General features: G+C 56.8%; 1 protein-coding gene across 10 annotated transcripts in view; it reads right to left on the bottom strand.

Moving 5' to 3' along the window:
• Positions 1 to 18,628, bottom strand: part of KIAA1614 (KIAA1614 ortholog) — a 49,314-nt gene that overhangs the window by 10,182 nt on the left and 20,504 nt on the right. For 9 of the 10 annotated variants that reach the window (XM_047705178.1, XM_047705173.1, XM_047705176.1 and 6 more), the window contains exons 4-7: positions 13,319 to 13,462; positions 4,566 to 6,109; positions 2,667 to 2,823; positions 976 to 1,234 (exon numbers count right to left, since the gene is read on the bottom strand). In XM_047705178.1, coding sequence (XP_047561134.1) covers positions 976 to 1,234; positions 2,667 to 2,823; positions 4,566 to 6,109; positions 13,319 to 13,462 — 2,104 coding nt within the window. The remainder of the gene's footprint in view (positions 1 to 975; positions 1,235 to 2,666; positions 2,824 to 4,565; positions 6,110 to 13,318; positions 13,463 to 18,628) is intronic. The other variant, XR_007123099.1, reaches the window with a different exon arrangement.

The following is an 18,628-nucleotide window of genomic DNA, read 5'->3' as shown; positions in this document are numbered from 1 at the left end:
TGGCTTATGGATGTTTTCGTAGGAACTCTCTAATTTTGGACACAAGGGGAACCTGTATCGGGAATATAAAGATCAAGGGGTGTTTCCTCAAAGAATTTACACTCCAGTGAGGGGAGGCAGACAAAAATCCATTAAAATACTACATGGCAAGTTCCCTGAAAGAGGGAAGCACAGGATAGGATGGGAACATAGAGCAGAGCCCCCCCACCCCCACCCCCCGCCCAGCTCAGCCCAAGAAAGGATTGGAAGCGGCTTCATGGAGGAGGCAATTTCTGAAAAGTTGCCAGATGAACAGACATTAGCAGGGAGAGAAGGTGCGAGAAACATTTCAGGTGAAGGTTCAAAGTCAGACAGTGTGTGGCCTAATGACAGAACAGCAAGGTCAAGGATAACAGAGAGGGCATTAGAAGGAGAGTGAGGAGAGATGAAGGCAGATCACAGAAGCCCTCTGGCCATGTCAGGTGATCTGAACTTTACCCTGTGGGTGATAAGGGTCCAATGGCAGATGTTTGGCAAGGGGGTAGATAACCAGATCTGCGTATCAGAAGGACCACTGTGGAAACCAGGTGGAGAAAGACACCACAGGGATGTCAGTCGGGAGGCTCTCGCGCTAGTCTGGGTGTGAAGTGAGCTGGGCAGACTAACAGAGTCACTGTGGTCATGAAGAAGGTTCCAGAATGATCAGGCAATAGACTCGAGGACTTGGCAGAGGTGTCAGAGTTGAGGGAGAGACAAAGGGAGGAAGAGAAGCTTAGGATGAACCCATCTGGGGTAGCTGCGTGGAAGAACAGAACCATGGGGTGCTGCCTACCCCGGCGGGGAGCCGGGTCTCGTGGATCAAGTGTGCGGAGGCCAGTAGCTTCCGTTTTTCCACCCGGGCTCTTCGGGGGGCATCCTCAGCCCTTCCCATCATGTCACCTTCCATTCCAGTGGCACTGGTGCCACTCAGCCCTTGGCTGGGCCCTTCAGACTCACCAGATGCAGGGACTGTAACGACGGGGCTTTCTTCACTCTGGGGGTGCTGGTGTGGGGCGCCGGGCCCAGCGCGGGGGGCTGCAGCTGCTCCACACTGTGGCTGCGGGCCTTGCCCAGCTTGGGCCTGGCACCGTGGCCGAGGGCCTGGAAGAGCTTTCTCAGCCCCAGGGTGGAGGCCAGGCTGGTGCTGCTTTTCTTGCTGCCGTCAGAAGGGGCAGCGGAGCGCGGCCCAGGTCCTGCGCTCACCCCCGGGGGTGCTCTGCAATGCAAGGGTGGACGTGAAGCGGGCGGCAGGCGGCTGGGGGGAGGGCGGACCGTCCCTCCGGGTCCTGCGGGCCCCAGGACGGCCAGCCTTGTGGACGACGTGACAGGTGGCTACAGAAAGGCTGGGAGGACATCCTCAGGATGCTCTGCTTGGGCAGCTTTTCCCGACAAGAGCTCAGGCAAGACCCTGCCCCTCACCCCCAACTACGGGCTCACCCACCCATTCATTCCATTCATTCATTCAGCATTTCTTCAGAGCCTCTGTGCTTTCTAGAAACAACAGGGGTATGTGACACAGCACAGACAAAGTCCTTACTCTCAGACTAGTAAATGAAGGAGAAAAACCCATAGCAAGTATCAAGACATGCCAAGCCGAGAGAGAGGATGGCCAGCTCTTTCTGAGAAGATGGCTTCGTGCTGGGAGCTGTACGGTAAGGAGGAGCCGTCCTGCCAAGGCCGCAGGGGAGAACCCGGGGCAGAGGGAGGCCACAGCTCCCGGGCAGGAAGAGGCCCCATGTAGGCCACTAGTACCGGGCTGGAGCCCGCAAGGCAGGCAGGTGGGCTGGATTCCACCAAGCACGGAAGCCAAGGTAAGGGGCTTGGATTCTATTCCAAGTGGGAGAAAAAAACCACTGGGGGTTTTCAGCAGGAAAAATGACATTATTTAATGGCTGCTCTGCCGAGAAGGAATGTAGGGGCGACCGTGAAGGCAAGAGCCACTGGGGCTGCTGGAGCTGTCAGAAAGAAGTCATGCAGTTCAGACCGGGAGAAAGCAGCTGGAAGGGCATGCCAGGGGGTCAGAGAGGCGGGGAGGAGGTGAATGGGAATGAGCACCGCGTGGATGGTGTGTTTGCCGGAAGAAGGTCTGGGGAAGGGGTTCGGTCAGGGGCCTCTCAGACACCCTAGTGTAGAAGTCAGGGGAAAGCGGATATATGGGGCTGGGGTTCTGGAGAGAACAGGGGGCCAGAGATGGGGACCTGGCTCTCGGTCACCAGGAATGTGGTGTAGTGCAGGAAAGAACGTCGTGGCCACAGCACTGGCTCACCAAGACTTCGAGGACTTGGGGCGAGGACTCAGCCCCTCCGCGTGGAAGGAGAGAATGAATGGAAAGGTGAATGCCAGGCTTGTTTCCAAGCCCTGAGTCAGAAACGAGTGCTCTCAGGCCACCCTGCCTGGGGAGCACCCCGAGGGTCGGGACTGTCTGCTCAAGTGTGCCGAGCACAGTACCAGGAGCTTGAGAAAGAGCAAGCGCGTGCAACACACTCAGAGTGGCAGGGAAAGGAGTCTTACGGTGCCATGCCCGGAAGAAGTCTAGGAACCCTCTACGGATTTTGGAGTAGTGAGGCCAGTCACGCCACGGAAGGGGGTCTCTTTCTCCACCCAGCCCCCCACCTCCCACAGTCATGGCCCTTGCTCCCGTCACTCACCGGGATAACACCTGCCCTCCAGGACTCATCTCTGGCCTCTGCAGACCTCCTTCTAGCTCCTGGCTGGACTCTGGCTCCTCCGAGGCCAGGGAGAGGGTGATGCTCACGGAGCTGACCGTGCCAGCAGCTGCGGGATCGGGAAAGCCCTGCACTCCTCCTGCAACGACCACAGCCCTCCCGTGTCGCTGAGCCGTCCCCGAAGGTCACGGTCAGGGGAGGGGACATGCCCAATAAGAAAGGCGGGAGCCCCAGGAGAGAAACAGAGGCAGTGGAGAGCCCCCCACACAGCAGGACGGGAATGAGGGGCTGTTTACTGCTATAGTTCCCCACCCGCAGCACCGCAACTGGTACACAGCCAGTGATTAATAAATGTCTGTACGATGAGGGGGCTGCTGGTGAGAAGTCATGCCCTTCCTATAACAAGAGACATGGTCGGGAATGGGGAACTTCTGCATTCCTGGGACGCAAACCACAGTCTTGTTGGTTGTGAGGTCTAACAGCTGTAATGATAGGCACCTTTCTGGAGCATGTCTGAGGTGCTCGGCAATGAATTAAACCTTCTACAGAGATGATGTCATGGGTTTCCAGGAGACAGGCTCTCCTAGGACCCCAGGTTACAGAGGAAGAGCCTGGAGCATGGAGGGCTGGAGTGGCCTAGCCAGGACCTCCTGGCTAATGAGAGGAGGAGTCCGAGCCGGAGAAGGCCAGGCTGCCCAGAAAGGCCAGCGGCTGTAGGACAGGAGCCTCTCAGGAAGTGGCTGGGGGCAGCCAGCAGCCGGCCTAGAGCCCACCCCACAGAAGAAACCAGATCTTAGAAGAGGGTGGGCAGCAGGCAGCTCAGGGGAGTGCCTGCCTTCTACAGGCTCCTGTCAGCAGGGGAAGGAGAGGGAAAATGTCTGTGTCCCCGTGTGCAGCAGAGGGGGTGGCGAGGAGGGCTCTTGGCCGTCATATCTTCAGTAATGTCAGCCCAGTCTACCAGCTCTCTGCCCTCTTTCACTGTGTTTCCAAGCCCTGGATCCCTCCCAAGCCACCCCAACTCCAGGGCTGTCACAGTTCTGGACAGGCGAAGGCAAGGCTGTGGGGGGCAGACCTGTTATCTCTGCCTAAGAGTGAAATGGCCGAGTTGCTCCCCTCAGATCACAGCACCAGGGATCAGAGCCCATGACCAGTGATGCCCAGGATCGGTCCACAATATAAGGACATCTTCCAAGGGCGGTGGTGATGCCCTTCACCCCTTTCTAGCCCTTCCTGCTGAAACCCAGGAGCCTGTCCAGGAGGACTGCGGGTCTGGGAGGGCTCTGCCTGCTGGCCGCTGCGTGACCAGATGGCATGTCTGCCTGGCCACAGAAGGTCTGGAGGGCAGGACTCCTGCTGAATTCATTCACTTATGTACTCCCCACAGTGCCTGCTACGATGCCTGGCATGTAAAAGGTGCTCCATCAGTGCTGAACGAATGAATGAGGGAATGAATGAAATGAAGATGTTGAAGGAAAGGGCCTCAACCATGTGATTGTAGGCACCGACTGCTCTAAGCAAACAGCAAACCTAGAGTTGTTCCACCATTCCTGCTCTGTTAGTAGTAAATCTCCCTTAAAGTCCAGGCCTCCAGCAGCCAGAGTTTGCTGCTTCTGTACACACCTCAGGGTCCCCCACAGTCGGAGGGAATCACCCCTGCCTCCCTGACTTCTGCCTCCCCCTACCCACCCAGGAGGTGGCTAATTTGCGTCCAGGCTGATTGCCGAGTCTTATACCCAACCCACAGACCCCGCAGGTTCTGGAAACACCTGCCACTGCTCTGAAGGGCTCCAAGAGGCCGCTGGGAGTGTGCACAGCTGTGCCATTGAGTCAGATGTAAGGTAAGGAAGGGCTCAGAGCGCCTGGCCTGGGGTCTCTGCTTACCGTGGCTGCTGCCGTTCTCTGGGGGCAGCTCCTGGCTGCAGGGGCCCTCCTCTACCTTGCCCTCGAGGCCAGCCCCTCTGGGGGGCTCCTGCAGCCCCAGAGGCGAGCTGTTGTTGCAGTTGTTGGTGGACAGGGCCAGCAGAGGATGCCTGACTGGAGGGCCGCAGGGCTGGGTCTGGGCAGGGGAGAGCTCACAGGTCCTGGGAACTCCACTTCTCGGAGGAGGCAGAGGCGGGTCCACAGGCTCTCCCTGCCTGTGGGGTCTAGCCAGGGTTGCCTTCCTGTGAGACACAGGTGAAGTGGTTTTCCTTGAAGATGGAGGGGTTGGCACCCAGCCATCGGCGGAGAAGGAAGTCGGCTTCTGGGCCTGGTGCAGGGCAGAGGGCTCTGCGTGACTCTGTTGCAGGGAGGAAGCAGACACAGTCTGGAGAGACTCATGGCTTCCTCCATCCTGGGTTTGTCTGCCTGGCACGGAGGACCCCAGCTTCGTGGAAGAGGCCAGGGGACAGGCTGTCCTGCTCAGAGCCCGGGAATCCACAGCGTGGACCCAGTGGTTTCCCGGCCCTGGTCCAGGCGGCCGCTGGGAGCCCAGGGAAGCTTTTATGGATTCCAGGGTAGGAGGCTTGGTGAAAGCATCTTCTCTGGGAAACTGAGTCCCCTCGGGCAGGTGTCCCCTGCCCTCTTTCACCTCCGCGACGCCCTCCATGTGCTCAACCCCCGGCAGGTAGTGAGGGGCCTGAGGGCTCCCCGGCAGCTCCAATCCGGCCTTCCGGAACCACCTGGGGCCTCCTCGGGGCCTGGAGCCCCGCGGACCGGGGCTGTTGCCGCGGGCCGGGCCCCGAGCCCTGCTGGGCTGCGAGGTCCCAGCCTCCTCGCTGTCGGTCCTGCAGCTGTCGGAGGTGTCCGTGCTGTCCAGCGCGGAGTCCGCCTCCTCGGGGCGCACCGCGTCTCCGATGTGCGTTTCCCGGATCCACTCGGTGTGGCCCCCCGGCTTGGCAGGGAGGGGCCTGGAGGGGGGGCTCGGGCCCCGAGCGCTGAGGGGCTCCGACCGCACCCCCGGCCCCCCACTCGTCCCCTCGCGCTCCCGGAGGTCCCTGGGGTCCGCGCCGGGGCGCCGGTCGTCGAGGCAGCTGCCGCAGGCCTGGCACTTCCTGTCGCTGCCCCGCGCGGGCGGCGGCGCGGGGAAGCCCCTCTGCTCCAGCCGCCCCACGAGCCGGCAGAGCGCGCCCTCGCCGGCGTCGGTGCGCGCGGAGGCCCCGCGGACGTAGTGGGCGAGCTCGGGCTTGGAGCGCAGCGGGCCCTGCGCCGCCGTCTGCCCCGCGCCGCCCCGCGCCGGGCGCTGCCGCAGCCGCTCCAGGTAGCGGGACTCGGCGTCTCGGGCCGACTCGTCCTCGAAGCGCACGCGGGACGGGGAGGCGCCCCGCTTCGGCCACTGCCCGCTGCTGGACTCCCCGCTGGAGGAGTCGCTCGTGTTTCCGTTCTGCGGCGTGTCTCTGCAGGCAAAGGGCATCCTCGCGTCCGGGGCGGGGCTTCTCCGGCCGTCTCTGGTGGGGAGACAGGGGGAGCCAGGTCACAGGCAGGAGACCCGGAGGAAGGTACCCCGGGGGACAGCTCCGTGATAACCGCAATTGCAAAGTTACCCCACGTAGGTTCCGAGTGGCTTCCGAGCCCATCCCGATTCTGAGACCCAGCACTGCAGAAAATCGATATGCGCTTCCCTACTTTTGGCTTTTCCCTCTGTAGCGTGGCGCAGCCTGATTCAAGATGAAACGTTATATAGGAACAGGGGATGTACAGAAGGATGGCAGCAAAATCCTCGTAGTGGGGTGTGCGTGTCTGTGTGCGTGCGTGTGTGCACGTGTGTGCACATGCGTGTGTGCATGCACACTTAGGAGGCGAGCCTGGCATTCGTGGGCATCGGGTAGGGATGAACTCTCCCAGTGCTGTATTTGCGATAAAGGTTTAATGGGAAAGGAAATTGTAAGTCTCTACAGAGCATGTGGTGACCTGAAGTCAGGGTTTCTAAGCATTCTTGCTCCCACAGGTGCCCACTCAGGGTTTCTAACCATCTTGCTCAGACAAAATTTAGACAGAATGCTACCAATGTTTCTCCTTGGGCCCTGCATCTTGTCTGTTCCAGCACCCACCTACCTGCCCTCCTCAGCCCCTTCCCCACACTCTGAAAAGCTGTGAGGACAAGGACTGTGCTAGGAATAGTCATCCTGTCACCAGCCTTTGCTCCAGGAGACACTGTGCTGGTGGTCAAGTCCTGCTCCGCTCAAGAAAACACTACATAAATCTCACACCAGGGCCCCCCGGAGCCGGGGGAGTTTCCAGGCATTTCCTATCAAAGGCTGCCAAAGGAAGGACTAAATGTTCCCTTCCTTTCCCCTGCAGTGGCGTCCCTGTCAATGCACTGCTCAGTGTTTGACATTCACACCATCTTTCTCATTTATCACTTCTCTATCACTCACACTGGACTCCTGCCTTTTACCCAGACTCCTTGCCTCCTGTCTGCTGGTCCTTCTGGAGCGCAGCCTTGTCACACTGTCCCCCAAGGGGGTATAAGATTCAGCTCCCAGTCTTTGTGGTAAAAACACCGTGCCTCCACCTTCCACAATGTTTTCCTCCCCAGCTCTACCCCCCACCAACCACTCTAAAGGACCCCCAGGCTTCCTACCTTATCCCCCTCATGCAGCCCGCTTGTCCCATTTCCTGGGTATTTTTTTTGGAGGGGGCGGTCTTTTTTCTTAACCTGCCTGCATCAGAATCCTATCTGTTACATGTTACCTGCTGTATCGACATCCCATGTGTGATGGTTACTTTCATGCATCTACTTGATGGGTACCATGGTGCCCAGCTACTTGGTGAAACAGTATTATGGATGTTTTTGTGGAGACATTTTTTTTAAAGATTTTATTTATTCATTTGACAGACAGAGATCACAAGGAGGCAGAGAGGCAGGCAGAGAGAGAGAGAGGAGGAAGCAGGCTCCCCACTAAGCAGAGAGCCCGACGCGGGGCTCGATCCCAGGACCCTGGGACCATGACCCGAGCCGAAGGCAGAGGCTTTAACCCACTGAGCCACCCAGGCGCCCCCTGTGGAGACATTTTTTGGGTAAGGTTAAATTTAGGTGGGCGGGGGCACCTGGGTGGCTCGGTGGGTTGACCCTCTGCCTTCAGCTCAGGTCATGATCCCAGGGTCCTGGGATTGAGCCCCGCAACGGGCTCTCTGCTCAGCGGGGAGCCTGCTTCCTCCTCTCTCTCTGCCTGCCTCTCTGCCTGCTTGTGATCTCTGTCTGTCAAATAAATAAATTAAATAAAATTTTTTAAAAATTTAGGTGGGTGGACTTTGAATAAGGCTGATTACCATCCACAATGTGGCTGACCTCATCCAACCCACTGGAGGCCTGAACAGCATAGATACGGATCTTCCTGGAGCAAGAAGGAATTCTGCCAATAGACTAAATGCCTCTAGATTGGAGTTGCTACTCTGCCCTGAGTTTGAAGCCTGCCAGCCTGCCCTGCAGATTTTGGACTTATCATGCCTCTATGATCACATGAGTCAATTTCTTAAAATAAATCTCAGTCCCTGTCTCTCTCCATACACACACACACACTCTCTCTCTCTCTCTCTCTCACACACACACACACACACACACACTCTCTCTCTCTCGCTCACACACACACACACACACACACACACACACACACCCCTGTTGGTTCTTCCTCTGAAGAAACCTAATGCACCGTGATCGTATCTCCTCCTCTGAACACCTGCACCACCTGCCCCACTCATTTGTCATCACAGACTCCCAGGATGTTAGTGCTGGAAGGCTCTTCCGTGGCCACGTGGTCCGGCCTCATTCCTAGAAAGGAGAGGCCACACAGGACCAGCTCCCAGGCTGACGGGCACCTGAGTGGCTGCAAAGGCAAGCTGTGGGTATGTTTTCTCCCCCAGACAGGGCCACAAAAATAGAACTAGACCCTGACTGAGCTGGTGGTCTAGTCCTGCCTGGAGACAGGAGCCTGCATTTTGGAGACCTGCTACTTCTTTCCAATTGCTTAGAAATGTGCCCACATACGCAATTATCTATACTGGTATAGTCCATGTGTTATGTTACTGTTTTTAGTCCTCAAAGTGTCTCCGAAGCCTTCCCTAATGTTACCTTCCTCTGGCCCCCCTACCCCCCACCTCCCCCAACAGAGAAGTAGACTCTTCTCCAGTAGCATTGTGTACAGAGCACAATTGGCTCAAGCTGCCTGGAGATGCCAGCAACTTATTATAATGAAATGTCTGTGGGCGATTAGTGGATTTACTAATTCTTCCCCTAACTGGATGCTCCAGTGACTCTGGAAGAAGGATGCCAATGCTTTCGAAAAGGCTGCCTTAATGTGAGTTTCTCCTTCACCAAGCTTACGGCTACCCAACAGAAGGACAACTCTGATACACAATTAAAAGGAAAGGAGTTCAGATAGCAGCGGGAAGAAACCATACATGCTTCACGGTTACTGTTAAAGCATGCCAGCCAGTGGGGAGAGCGGCCCAGACGCAGACACAGCATCCACTGGACTGGGCAGGCTGTCCGTCCCAGCTGTCCTTTCTGTCTGAATAAATGGCATTGCCTGTGTGGCTCAGGTGAATGTGACTGGTGCCCTGGGGGTGTCACTGGCCATCCCTATCCACCCCTATCTCTGTGTCTTGACAGCAAAGCCACTGGCTGACCTCCCAGTCCTGATGGGTTGGAATGGTCTGGATGGCTGAGGGGGTCCAATATGGTGTATAAAGGCTACCACCCTTGGGAATCAGGGGGTGGGCTGTGAGGTCAGAGAGACATTGCTCAAGACTGAGTCTCTGCAAAGCTCCACGGGAGCCAGCTACGGCTGGGAGCTTAGGGCCCTTCCTCACCCGGGCCTTGTCAGGCAGACTACCAGCTCAAACCTTGGAGCCCAGGCCTCCGGTCCCACAGGCCTGCTGGTTACCTAACCAGGAATGCTGAGCGGGCAGAGGAAAGTGACAGCCAGGGTCCTGCCTGCCACACTAAGGGTGGAGGGGGGGCGCGAACACTTCCTAAATCATGCAGCTTCAAGTGCCACAGGGCAAGCACAGAGGCCTCCCTGGAGGCCAGGAATAGGTGTTGGCTAAATATTTCCCTGCCCTGGGATGCAATGGGTCCTGGGGGCCTGCACACCGACTGCTAATCCTGACTCCAGTATCTTCTCTCAATGAGCACTGCTCCAGGAGGAAATTTTTTTTTTTAAACTACTGTCAAGCAAGTGGGTCTGCCTGCTTTGAGGCCTGAGTGGAACCTGTGCTTAAAAGCTCTGCTTGGAGGAATTCTGCAGAGCTGTCAGTCCTCCTGTTGTCTGGAGCTCACACTCAGCCGGGCCCTATCTACCCACAGCGCACAGAAGTCGCAACACCTACAGGCCACGATACTTCCAGGGACCCATGAAAATGTTTCAATTTCTTTTCAAATCAGAAGAAAACAGACTTTAAAGTCTAAGAAAACATTCTAATATGTGATACCTTTAAACCAGCATGGTCATAAACTGTAACTTTTAACTTTTATTATGGAGGAAGGCAGACAAGGCCAGAGTGCCTCGGGACCCCCAAAAGTCGTAATGTGGGTCTGCATTCAGAGAGGGGTTCGCGGCTGAGATGTGAAGTTCTTCGCTAGATCGCCCCCTTGGTGGTTCAGGGTCTCCCTGCCTGTCTCCGCATGGCCAGGGAGGTCCCTGGGATCCCTGAGCTGGGGACGGTTCTCTGTTGGTACCTGTGAAGCCCCTGGAGCCCCGAGCTCTGGCCCCTGAGGACCCCACCTGCACCTGTGTTTCTTCCACTGCTCAGGATCTAAGGGGTTGCCGTCCATGTGGGGGTTTCTGGGTCAGCTCTCTAGAGCCCTCTTGCCCAGGAAGGGAAGGCTCTGGCCAGAGAATCCACATCCTGTCCCCACCCCCCCGGAACAAGAGGTGAGCAGAAGCCCTTTCTGGAGGCCCACTTCCTATAACAGTGCGTTTCCAACCACACGATCCATGCAACCCACACATGTTCTAGAGTCTTAACGGAGCCATGACCTGACACAGGACAAGAGCTCTCATGGTGCATCCTCCTCCCGGGCCCTGCATCTTTCTGGCATGTTCTGCCCTCCTGGTATTAGAAATAGCAACCTCAGTGTGCCTGTGCCCCAAATGGCAAAAGCCTGTGTTTCCAGGAGCTACTGGGTTTCTACACTGATTTGCTTCCAGATAAGGCAGCTACTGCCACCTCTTCACCTGCTGGAAAAGCCTGTCTGTTCGGGCCTGCCCCAGCCACCTCCAGCCAGACCTAGGACAGAGAAGGCCTTCTGGAGACTTCCCCCACTCTCTCATCCATCTTTCACTGAACTGCTCTTTGGAAGGAGGGATGCCTCTGGGCCAAGGGCGGGGGAGGGCACGGGGGTGCTCGTGCATCTGACTCAGGCCTGGGGCCCGTGTGGCATCTCCATGTGAACTCAGCATGGCTCTCCAGGGTGATCTGACAAGCATAACCTTTAGAAGCATCTGCAGCAAGCCATCTGGCGTTGATTTTTCAGCTACCCCCTCTGAGGATTCACCAGGGCTGCCAAGTCGAAGTAATTCTTTTCTGGACACAGCAGCTGTTAAAGTGGGTCACCTTGCATTTCCATAGCATTTCGATGGCCAGAGGACAGCCTGATGAAAGGAAACGTACTTTAAGGTCAGTGACTGGGATTGTTATGAGCTGCTTGGGGGATCTGGGGAACAGAAGGTGTCCAACAGGACCACCATACAGTCACGTCTGTTTTGCAGATCATCCTCTTGACTGTTTTGTGGCTACAAAACCTAGCCCAAGGATCTATAGAAAGTGGAACGGAGGGCTCTGTGAAACTTTATGGCTCTGGGTGCCACATACGTGCAGAGGAGAGTAGTTTGGATGCTCCCAAGAAGCCATGCCCATTCCCAGCTAGTGTCCTCCAAGCAGAGTGAGACAAGGCGCAGACGCAGAAATAAAAGGGTAGCTTGCTTGCCGGGTTAGGATCTCTGGAGCCCCTCCTAGGTGTCACAGTGACACTGAACCCGGAGGCAGGCCTCAGCCTTCTGCACATGCTGGAGTCATCTCAGCGGTGCCATGACCTTCCATGAGCGGGCTTAGCGCTCCCCATCAAAGAGCATATGGTTCAGTTCCACTGAGAATCCCCGCTCCCGCTAGTACCACGTGATGGAAACCAGCACAGCCAGTGTGCCCATCATGGTGACCAAAGCACAGGCTTTGTCAACAGCGCAGACGTCCTGCTTTGGGGCTGGCCCAGTGTGGCACGGGCTGGCAGCTCCGAGTCAGGCCCACCCAGGTGCACCGGCTCGGGTGTGTGAACTCCATGTGTAAATGGTTCCTGGAGGGGCACAGCACACGAAACGGCGCGATGACGGGATCAAAGTCACCCAAGGAGTGGTCACCTAGGTGAAGTGCTGGTCTGAATGTCCTTGAACTTGTTCATGTCCAGTCGGCTCACCCCCACCCATGACCCTAACATCGTGAAAGCAGGGTAATGCCCAATTTGGCCATTCTGACCTCTCTCCTCCTCTACGGATCCCGTATCTAACTGCCCGATAAGCAAGTCCAGAGCGAGGTCCACGGGCAGCCCCCACCAAAGCCCGACCCTGCGCCTAGACTTCACCCCCAGGCTGAGGCACCACCAAACCTCCAGATACCCAGTCAGACCCTGGACTTCACCTGGGATGCTTGCCCGCCTCACACTTCCCACGTCCAGTTAACTCAAGGGCTACGGGTAGCTAACTCACACAGTGTCCACTGTGCGCCGGGCTCAGTTCTACACACCTGACACATGGGACTTCATGTAACCCTCACAACAACCCCGTAAGATGAGCGTTGTGACAATTCCCACTGTGCAGATGACAAAACTGAGGCACGGAGGCTTCCCTAATGGCATACAGCCAGTATGAACCCACTGGTCTGGTTCCAGAGTCTCAACCCGTCTCCCTTCTCTGCTGCCTCAGTAAACCTGCCTGCTTCTGGCTCTTGGCAATGCCTTGTCTCCACAGCCTCCTCCCTGTCCCATCTCACCAGGACCACAGCGCAGCACGCTCACTCCCCTGGGGCCCCTGGATCGGAGCCAGAACAGCTTTACTAAGATGCACGTGTGGTCATGCTCTCTACCTGCTTCAGATCCTGGAGATTTCTTCCACACTGTTCAACTTGACTTCCACAACGCGCTTCCACTGAGCTCTCTGGCCTTCGAGCCACTCCCTCCATCCCCCATGAGCGTGGTACTTCTACTCAGGGTCTCTGCCCTGCGATGCTCACCCCAGCCCCCAGCATGTGTCCAGTGAAGGTCTACACCTCCGTCAAGTCCCGACTTTGCAGCCCCAGCCTCTCGAGCCTCTGCTGTCCTTCCCAGGTGGAGGTACGGGTTTCCTGCCCTGCACACCTGTCTCGCTTCTCCTACGCCACAACGCAGACTTGTACTAATCCGTGCGCCTGTCTTTCTCCCTGGAGACCATGACATTTGTCCCCCCAGGGAGCTTGGATTATGTCACTCACATTTGACGACTTGATGTTTGACACTTGACACCCGGTCAAGGTGCGTTGAGAGACTAAATGATTCAGATCAAGTCCCTGACATGGGAACCATGCACACAGACAGAGGGAGGAGTGAGCGGCGGCCTTTCGGCCAGATCCTACCTCTCCTCCCTGCCACAGCCCTCCTCAGCCAGCCTGGCCGGGGCCCCACTCACCGTCCACCCTGGGCAACGACGGGCGCGATCTCATGGCTGGCACGGAGGGGCCGAGTCCGGGCCTTCATGCGGGCTCGCTGCAGCAGGTGCTTGGCTTCCTCATGCCTGGGGCTCAGCACAGACTCCGGCTTGGGACCAAAGGTCCTGCAGGGTGACACACGGGCCAGAGCAGGCAGGGGAGGGATTAGAAGAAAATAACATGGATTAGAAGGGCTTTCACAGCATTGAGCTCGGCTGTGCCAGAAAATGCCCTGCGTGTGCAGCCTTCCTTGTTCAGCTCCTGCACAGAGGGTGCCAGCCCAGGGCCTGGGGTCCTGGGCCTAGGGTCTGGGCAATGGCTCTGAGTATCTCTGGACATGGCCGGGGAGCTGGCCCGCCTTGGACATCTGCTCAGGGATCGGATGCAGAGATCCCAGGAGGATCTAAGAAGGGCAGGGAAATCTCCAGATTATTCTATTGTTCCTTCCCTGGGCAGGCAACGGGAGTTATCCGGGAGGACGGGGGAAGGGCCTGGCATTGTCGGACTGGGCCTGTGCCCAGCCAGATGGTCTTTACACACATCACCTCCCTCTCTCCTTCTGCCTCTCTTTGCACCCACATGTACCCATGCAAGCCCCCACCGCAGACACGAGGAGTCAGGCCTCAGCCCGTCGCATTCTGCTCCTTGGGGGGAATGACATTTCTGTAAATCTTGGTGCTTGCTCGCCTCAGTCCCCATCCAAACCCATCAGGCATCAGCTCAGGGCTGAGAGAAGTTAAGCTAGACCCACACCAAGTCAGCCAATGGCTCGAATTTTGTAATAAAGGTCCTCTACCAGCCCTTCCCACCTACCAGATGTGTGGCCTCCCGGGCCGGTCCAGAGCCACAGTCCAGAGCTATGGCCCTCTTTCAAAGCTGTCTGGCAGACAGTGACATACAGCCCACACTGGGGTACAGAATAACGGCAGCCCCACAACCTCCCACTGACAAGCCATTTCTCTCCGCCGAGCTCCCTCTCCCCAGCCAGGCTGGCCCAGGGCAGGTGTGCTCTCTGCTTGACAGATGAGGACGTTCTGCAGCAGACACGAACATTTGGCACATGGCTCAAGGTCGAACATCAGTGGAGAGCAAAGCAGACGATCGCCAACCCCCCTGCCTCCAGTCTCCTTCCCACACCCTCTGTCATCTCCTTCCTCCCATCCCTGGATCCCAGGGCAGGCTGAGAGGGCTTGTGGCTGGAGTCACACTCTTTGATGTGACTTCAGCATCCCCTGCGGCTGCCCCTGTCCTCACTGTCACAGACGCTGGGCTGTCCTCACCAGGGAGGGTCCACTAAAAGAGAACCCTAGCAGGTAGAGGCTCAGCCAGGCTTAGGTCTCAGATGAAAGCCCCCCAAATCCTGTGTCTTGCCCACTGCATGGGTGACCCCAAGAAAGGGGCCTGACTGGGGGAAGGCAGCAAACAGTTTCCTGGATGACAGATGACAGACGTGAGTGGGAAATGGCATAACTCTGGGGCTTCCCTGGGACATCCTTGGACAAGCTCGGGCAGTCTATGGTTCTTTCTTTTTCTCTTTTCTTGCCTATTCTTTTCTCTTCTTGCTTGCTTTTGTTTCTTTCTTTGTTGCTCATGCTTTGCACCTAACCTTGCTTTGGGGCCCAAGGGAAAAAAAAAAAAAAAAAAAAGAACTGCTAGAATAAAGGCACCATCTGTGCATACGAACCCTGGCAAGGCCCAGGCACAGTTTTGGAACGAGGCAGGTTTACTGGAGGGACGTGAAAGTGAATCTCCAGGCCTGAGGCCCCGTGAAGCCTCCTTTGGCAGGGGAGACCTTGCTCTGCAGGCTTCCCAGGCAGGCGGCCCCTCCGATGTGCTGCTGAGAGCAGCTGTGCTCCCTGGGGCTCCTGCTCCGACAGCAGAGATAATGAGGTTACCAGCCCGAGAGACGCCCCTGCAGCCGCGGGCCGCTGGCTGCCCGCCCACACGCCCCGAGCCTTCCGGTGACAGCTGTGCTTCCCCGGCTGTCGGAGGGCATTTGTCACAAGATCTGGTGGGCAGGCAGGAGGGCCCCCAGGCAGCTGGCCAGATGCTGCCAGGACCGGCCTTGCCCCCCAGGTTTTTAAGCCATTTTCCAGCTTTGTTGCTTCCTTTCTGCTCCCTCTACTTGGAGCTGTTAATTCTTTTTTTTTTTTTTTTTTCTTTTTTCATCAGCTACCCTGCTTTGGTTCCTGAAACAAAGCTGCTTTCTCCACTGATTGGAAAAGTAAGTCTTTTTAGGCTCCTGAAGGCATCCGTGCAGTGACAAGCTGAGCAGGGAGAGGAGTGGCAGCCCCCTTCACAGGGGGCAGTCAAGGTCAGCAGGGCAGGCACTCCTGGCCCTGGCCAGCCCCATGGAGGGGGAAAGGGCTCCTTCTCGTGGGAGGTGGGGGCCAACGGCTGCAGTGCCGGGGGACGTTGAGCCTCTCCCAGCCCAACTACCCACTCTGGAACCATCGCTGCCTCTTGCCCGTCTGCCCCAGGGGTGCTGGCCCTGCCAGCCTGACAGGTCCAGACTCTTCCATCCGAGCAAGGCTTTCCTGTCTAGTCTGGCCCTGGCCTCTGCCCAGGGCATGCAGCCCTAGAGCCAACCCCTTCCCGTTACGGCCTATACCCCGCCATCTCAGCTCCCACATTTGTGGAAATTTACTGGAAGGGCTGGGGTCGTCAGTGCATGGCTAACCTTAGGCAATTTCATCTCAGAACAGACAGCGTTGCTACTCTCCCGAAAGCTTTGCCCGTCTGGGACTCATCAGCTCCAGCGGGTAGGGCACAGGGATAACATGGCTGAGTGCTGTTCCTCCCTGGGCCTTAGCCACCCCCATCTGCAAACAGTGGGACTTGGACAGCCGCAGAGACTCGCGCTGCTACCCTGGGAGCCCAGGTCTTGGCCAGGTGGTCTGGTGGACCCCACGGGCTGGGGTGGGGGATTTTGAGGTCCTCTCCCTGGGGGGTTCACATCACAGAGCTTTAGTTACCAAGGAGCTACAACACCTACAAGGAACTAATTGTTGGGGCGCCTGCGTGGCTCAGAGTCAGTTAAGCATCTGCCTTTGGATCAGGTCATGATGGGGTTGAGCCCCGTGACAGGTTCCCTGCTCAGTGAGGAGCCTGCTTCTCCCTCTCCCTCTGCATCACCACCCCCCATTCTGCCCATGTTCTCTCTCTCAAATAAATAAATAAAATCTTTTCTCTTTTTTTTTTTTTTTAAGGAACTAATTGTTGGGGACAGCTAGAGTACCACAGGAGTACTCTGGCTGTTCCCTCTGTCCCTCCAACCACTAGTGTCCCAAGCTGATTGCAAGGACAAGGGTGGCCTGTGCCCCCGTCTGGTCTCTCCCTCTAAGCCAGTTTCCTGGTGGAGAGACAGGCTTAGCTCTGACCTCAGCTCCCCTAATGGCCAGACAGGTGGAGATCGCCAGTCGGACAGCTACCTCACCTCTCCTAGCAAAGGAGGGAGGTCAACAGGACAGAGTAGGCTCTTCCTACAGCCATTATAATCCTGGATTAAAATAATAAGCTCCAGCAAGTCTGGATCTCACCCTTTGATCCCAGGAACACGAATTAGGGAAATAATTTGGACTATAAGGAGATCTGACATTTCCTAGATTCCAGGACCCATGGGCAAAGGGGAAATGTATCACATACAGGACATATATAAACCTTCTTGCCTGGCATTTGTTTCATCTTTGTATTCGATAAAGCTTTTAGATGACCGAGGGCCGAGCTCTCCTTCTGTCCCACTGTGCACAGTTTCCCCGAGTGAGGGGAAGAGAAAAGGCGGGCCTGAAATTGAGTCCTGACTCCATGTGGCCTGACGGTGGGATGCTATCCTGGGGACGTTATCATTGGCGCCTTCCCCGTCGTGGGCGGCAGGACACGGCCAGGCTGGAGCAGAGCGCAGGTTCCAAGTGTGGTTCTGGAGCAGCTTAACCAGGTCCTAATTCTGGGCTGCCCCTTACAATTGGGTCACCCTGGCAGGTTACTCTGGGGTTAAGCCAAAGTTTCTTCATCTGCTAACTAAGGGCTCAGCTGAGAAGAGAGACTGAGCTCCTTTTAAAAGAAGCCGGCTACTGGGTAACTTTCAATCAGGTTAGCATTTGCTACTCCTACTGCTGATATTATTGGGGTTATTTATTTTAAGTTACTCTCTCCTTAGGAACAAAGGATGGAATCCCAACTGTGAACTGAAATCCCAGAGATGACATTGTCCTCGTCTGCAAGGGGAAGGTACGTTTGGAAGGGAACCTGTTCTGAAACTCAAGAAGGCTTGGTGGTTTTGCTCTGGACCACTCTTGACAGGGCTCACCGAGAAGGTGATGCCCGTCGAATGGGGAGCCCGAGGAGACTGGTAGCAGAGGGAAGCTGTTGCCCAGAGAATTAACAGGCAACTTCTGACCAGAGAAGGAAGAGCGGGCGTCCTTAAGAATGGTTGCTGTCTCACTGAACACCTTGGAAAGGATCTGGGTGGAGGCGAACAGAGCTTCCTTAAGACGCCAACTTCTTACTTGGGGAGAGTAGGGCGGCTGGCTTTGTTCTTGCATCTTGAAGGCTAACAAGTTCCCTAGGGGGCGGCCCCTCTGGGCAGCACCGCCTGGCCTCCGTGTGCAGAGCCAGGTGCCCAAGACCCCCGCCCCCCACCGACGGGAGGGAGAGTGGCCGGCTCAACTCCAGAGGCCAGGAAGGAGGGTTTCCTCTTCTTGAATGTCAGCCCAAGCCCACAGGTGGTCTGGGGCAAAGCAGCTTTCTGCAGCCTCTGTATTCACAGAGACCGGGACCGTCGTGAGGTTTCCATGTGTGGCGTGTGGGCGAGTGTGGTCATGATGTGGCATGAGCGCTCCAGGAGGCACGAGCTGTGCGTCAAGGCTTCAAGCCTTAGGGTTCCTCCTTCTCCACCCAGCACTTAGAACCCTACATAATCCAGAACACAGGATTGGAACACTGGTGAGTGGTTTTTTCTTTTCTTTTTAGGTGTGCTCTTGGTGGGCTTGGGAGCACCAAGGGGGCCGTCCCCCAGTTTTCCTTTGCGTCTGTATATCTGAGTCTGCGGGCAGGATTGGGGGTGGCTGGGGATATGAAGGACAGGCCGTGGCTGTGCCATCCTTCCCCGCTCCCTTGCCTTGGTAGCCCTACAGCCGGGAGAATCCTGGGAATGTGCTAGAACGCCTCTTCTCCCATGCTCACCCCCAGGACTCATCATGCCCCCCCAATCCTAGGGGCTCAGAAGATCCAGAACCTGACCAGTCAGCCAGAATGATCTTCAAACCCTCTCACCAGCTGTGGAGCACGGGTGC

Source organism: Lutra lutra, chromosome 15 (genome assembly GCF_902655055.1).
Source record: "Lutra lutra chromosome 15, mLutLut1.2, whole genome shotgun sequence".
NCBI classification, from domain to species: Eukaryota; Metazoa; Chordata; class Mammalia; order Carnivora; family Mustelidae; genus Lutra; species Lutra lutra.
This window is presented reverse-complemented; position numbering and strand designations above follow the sequence as displayed.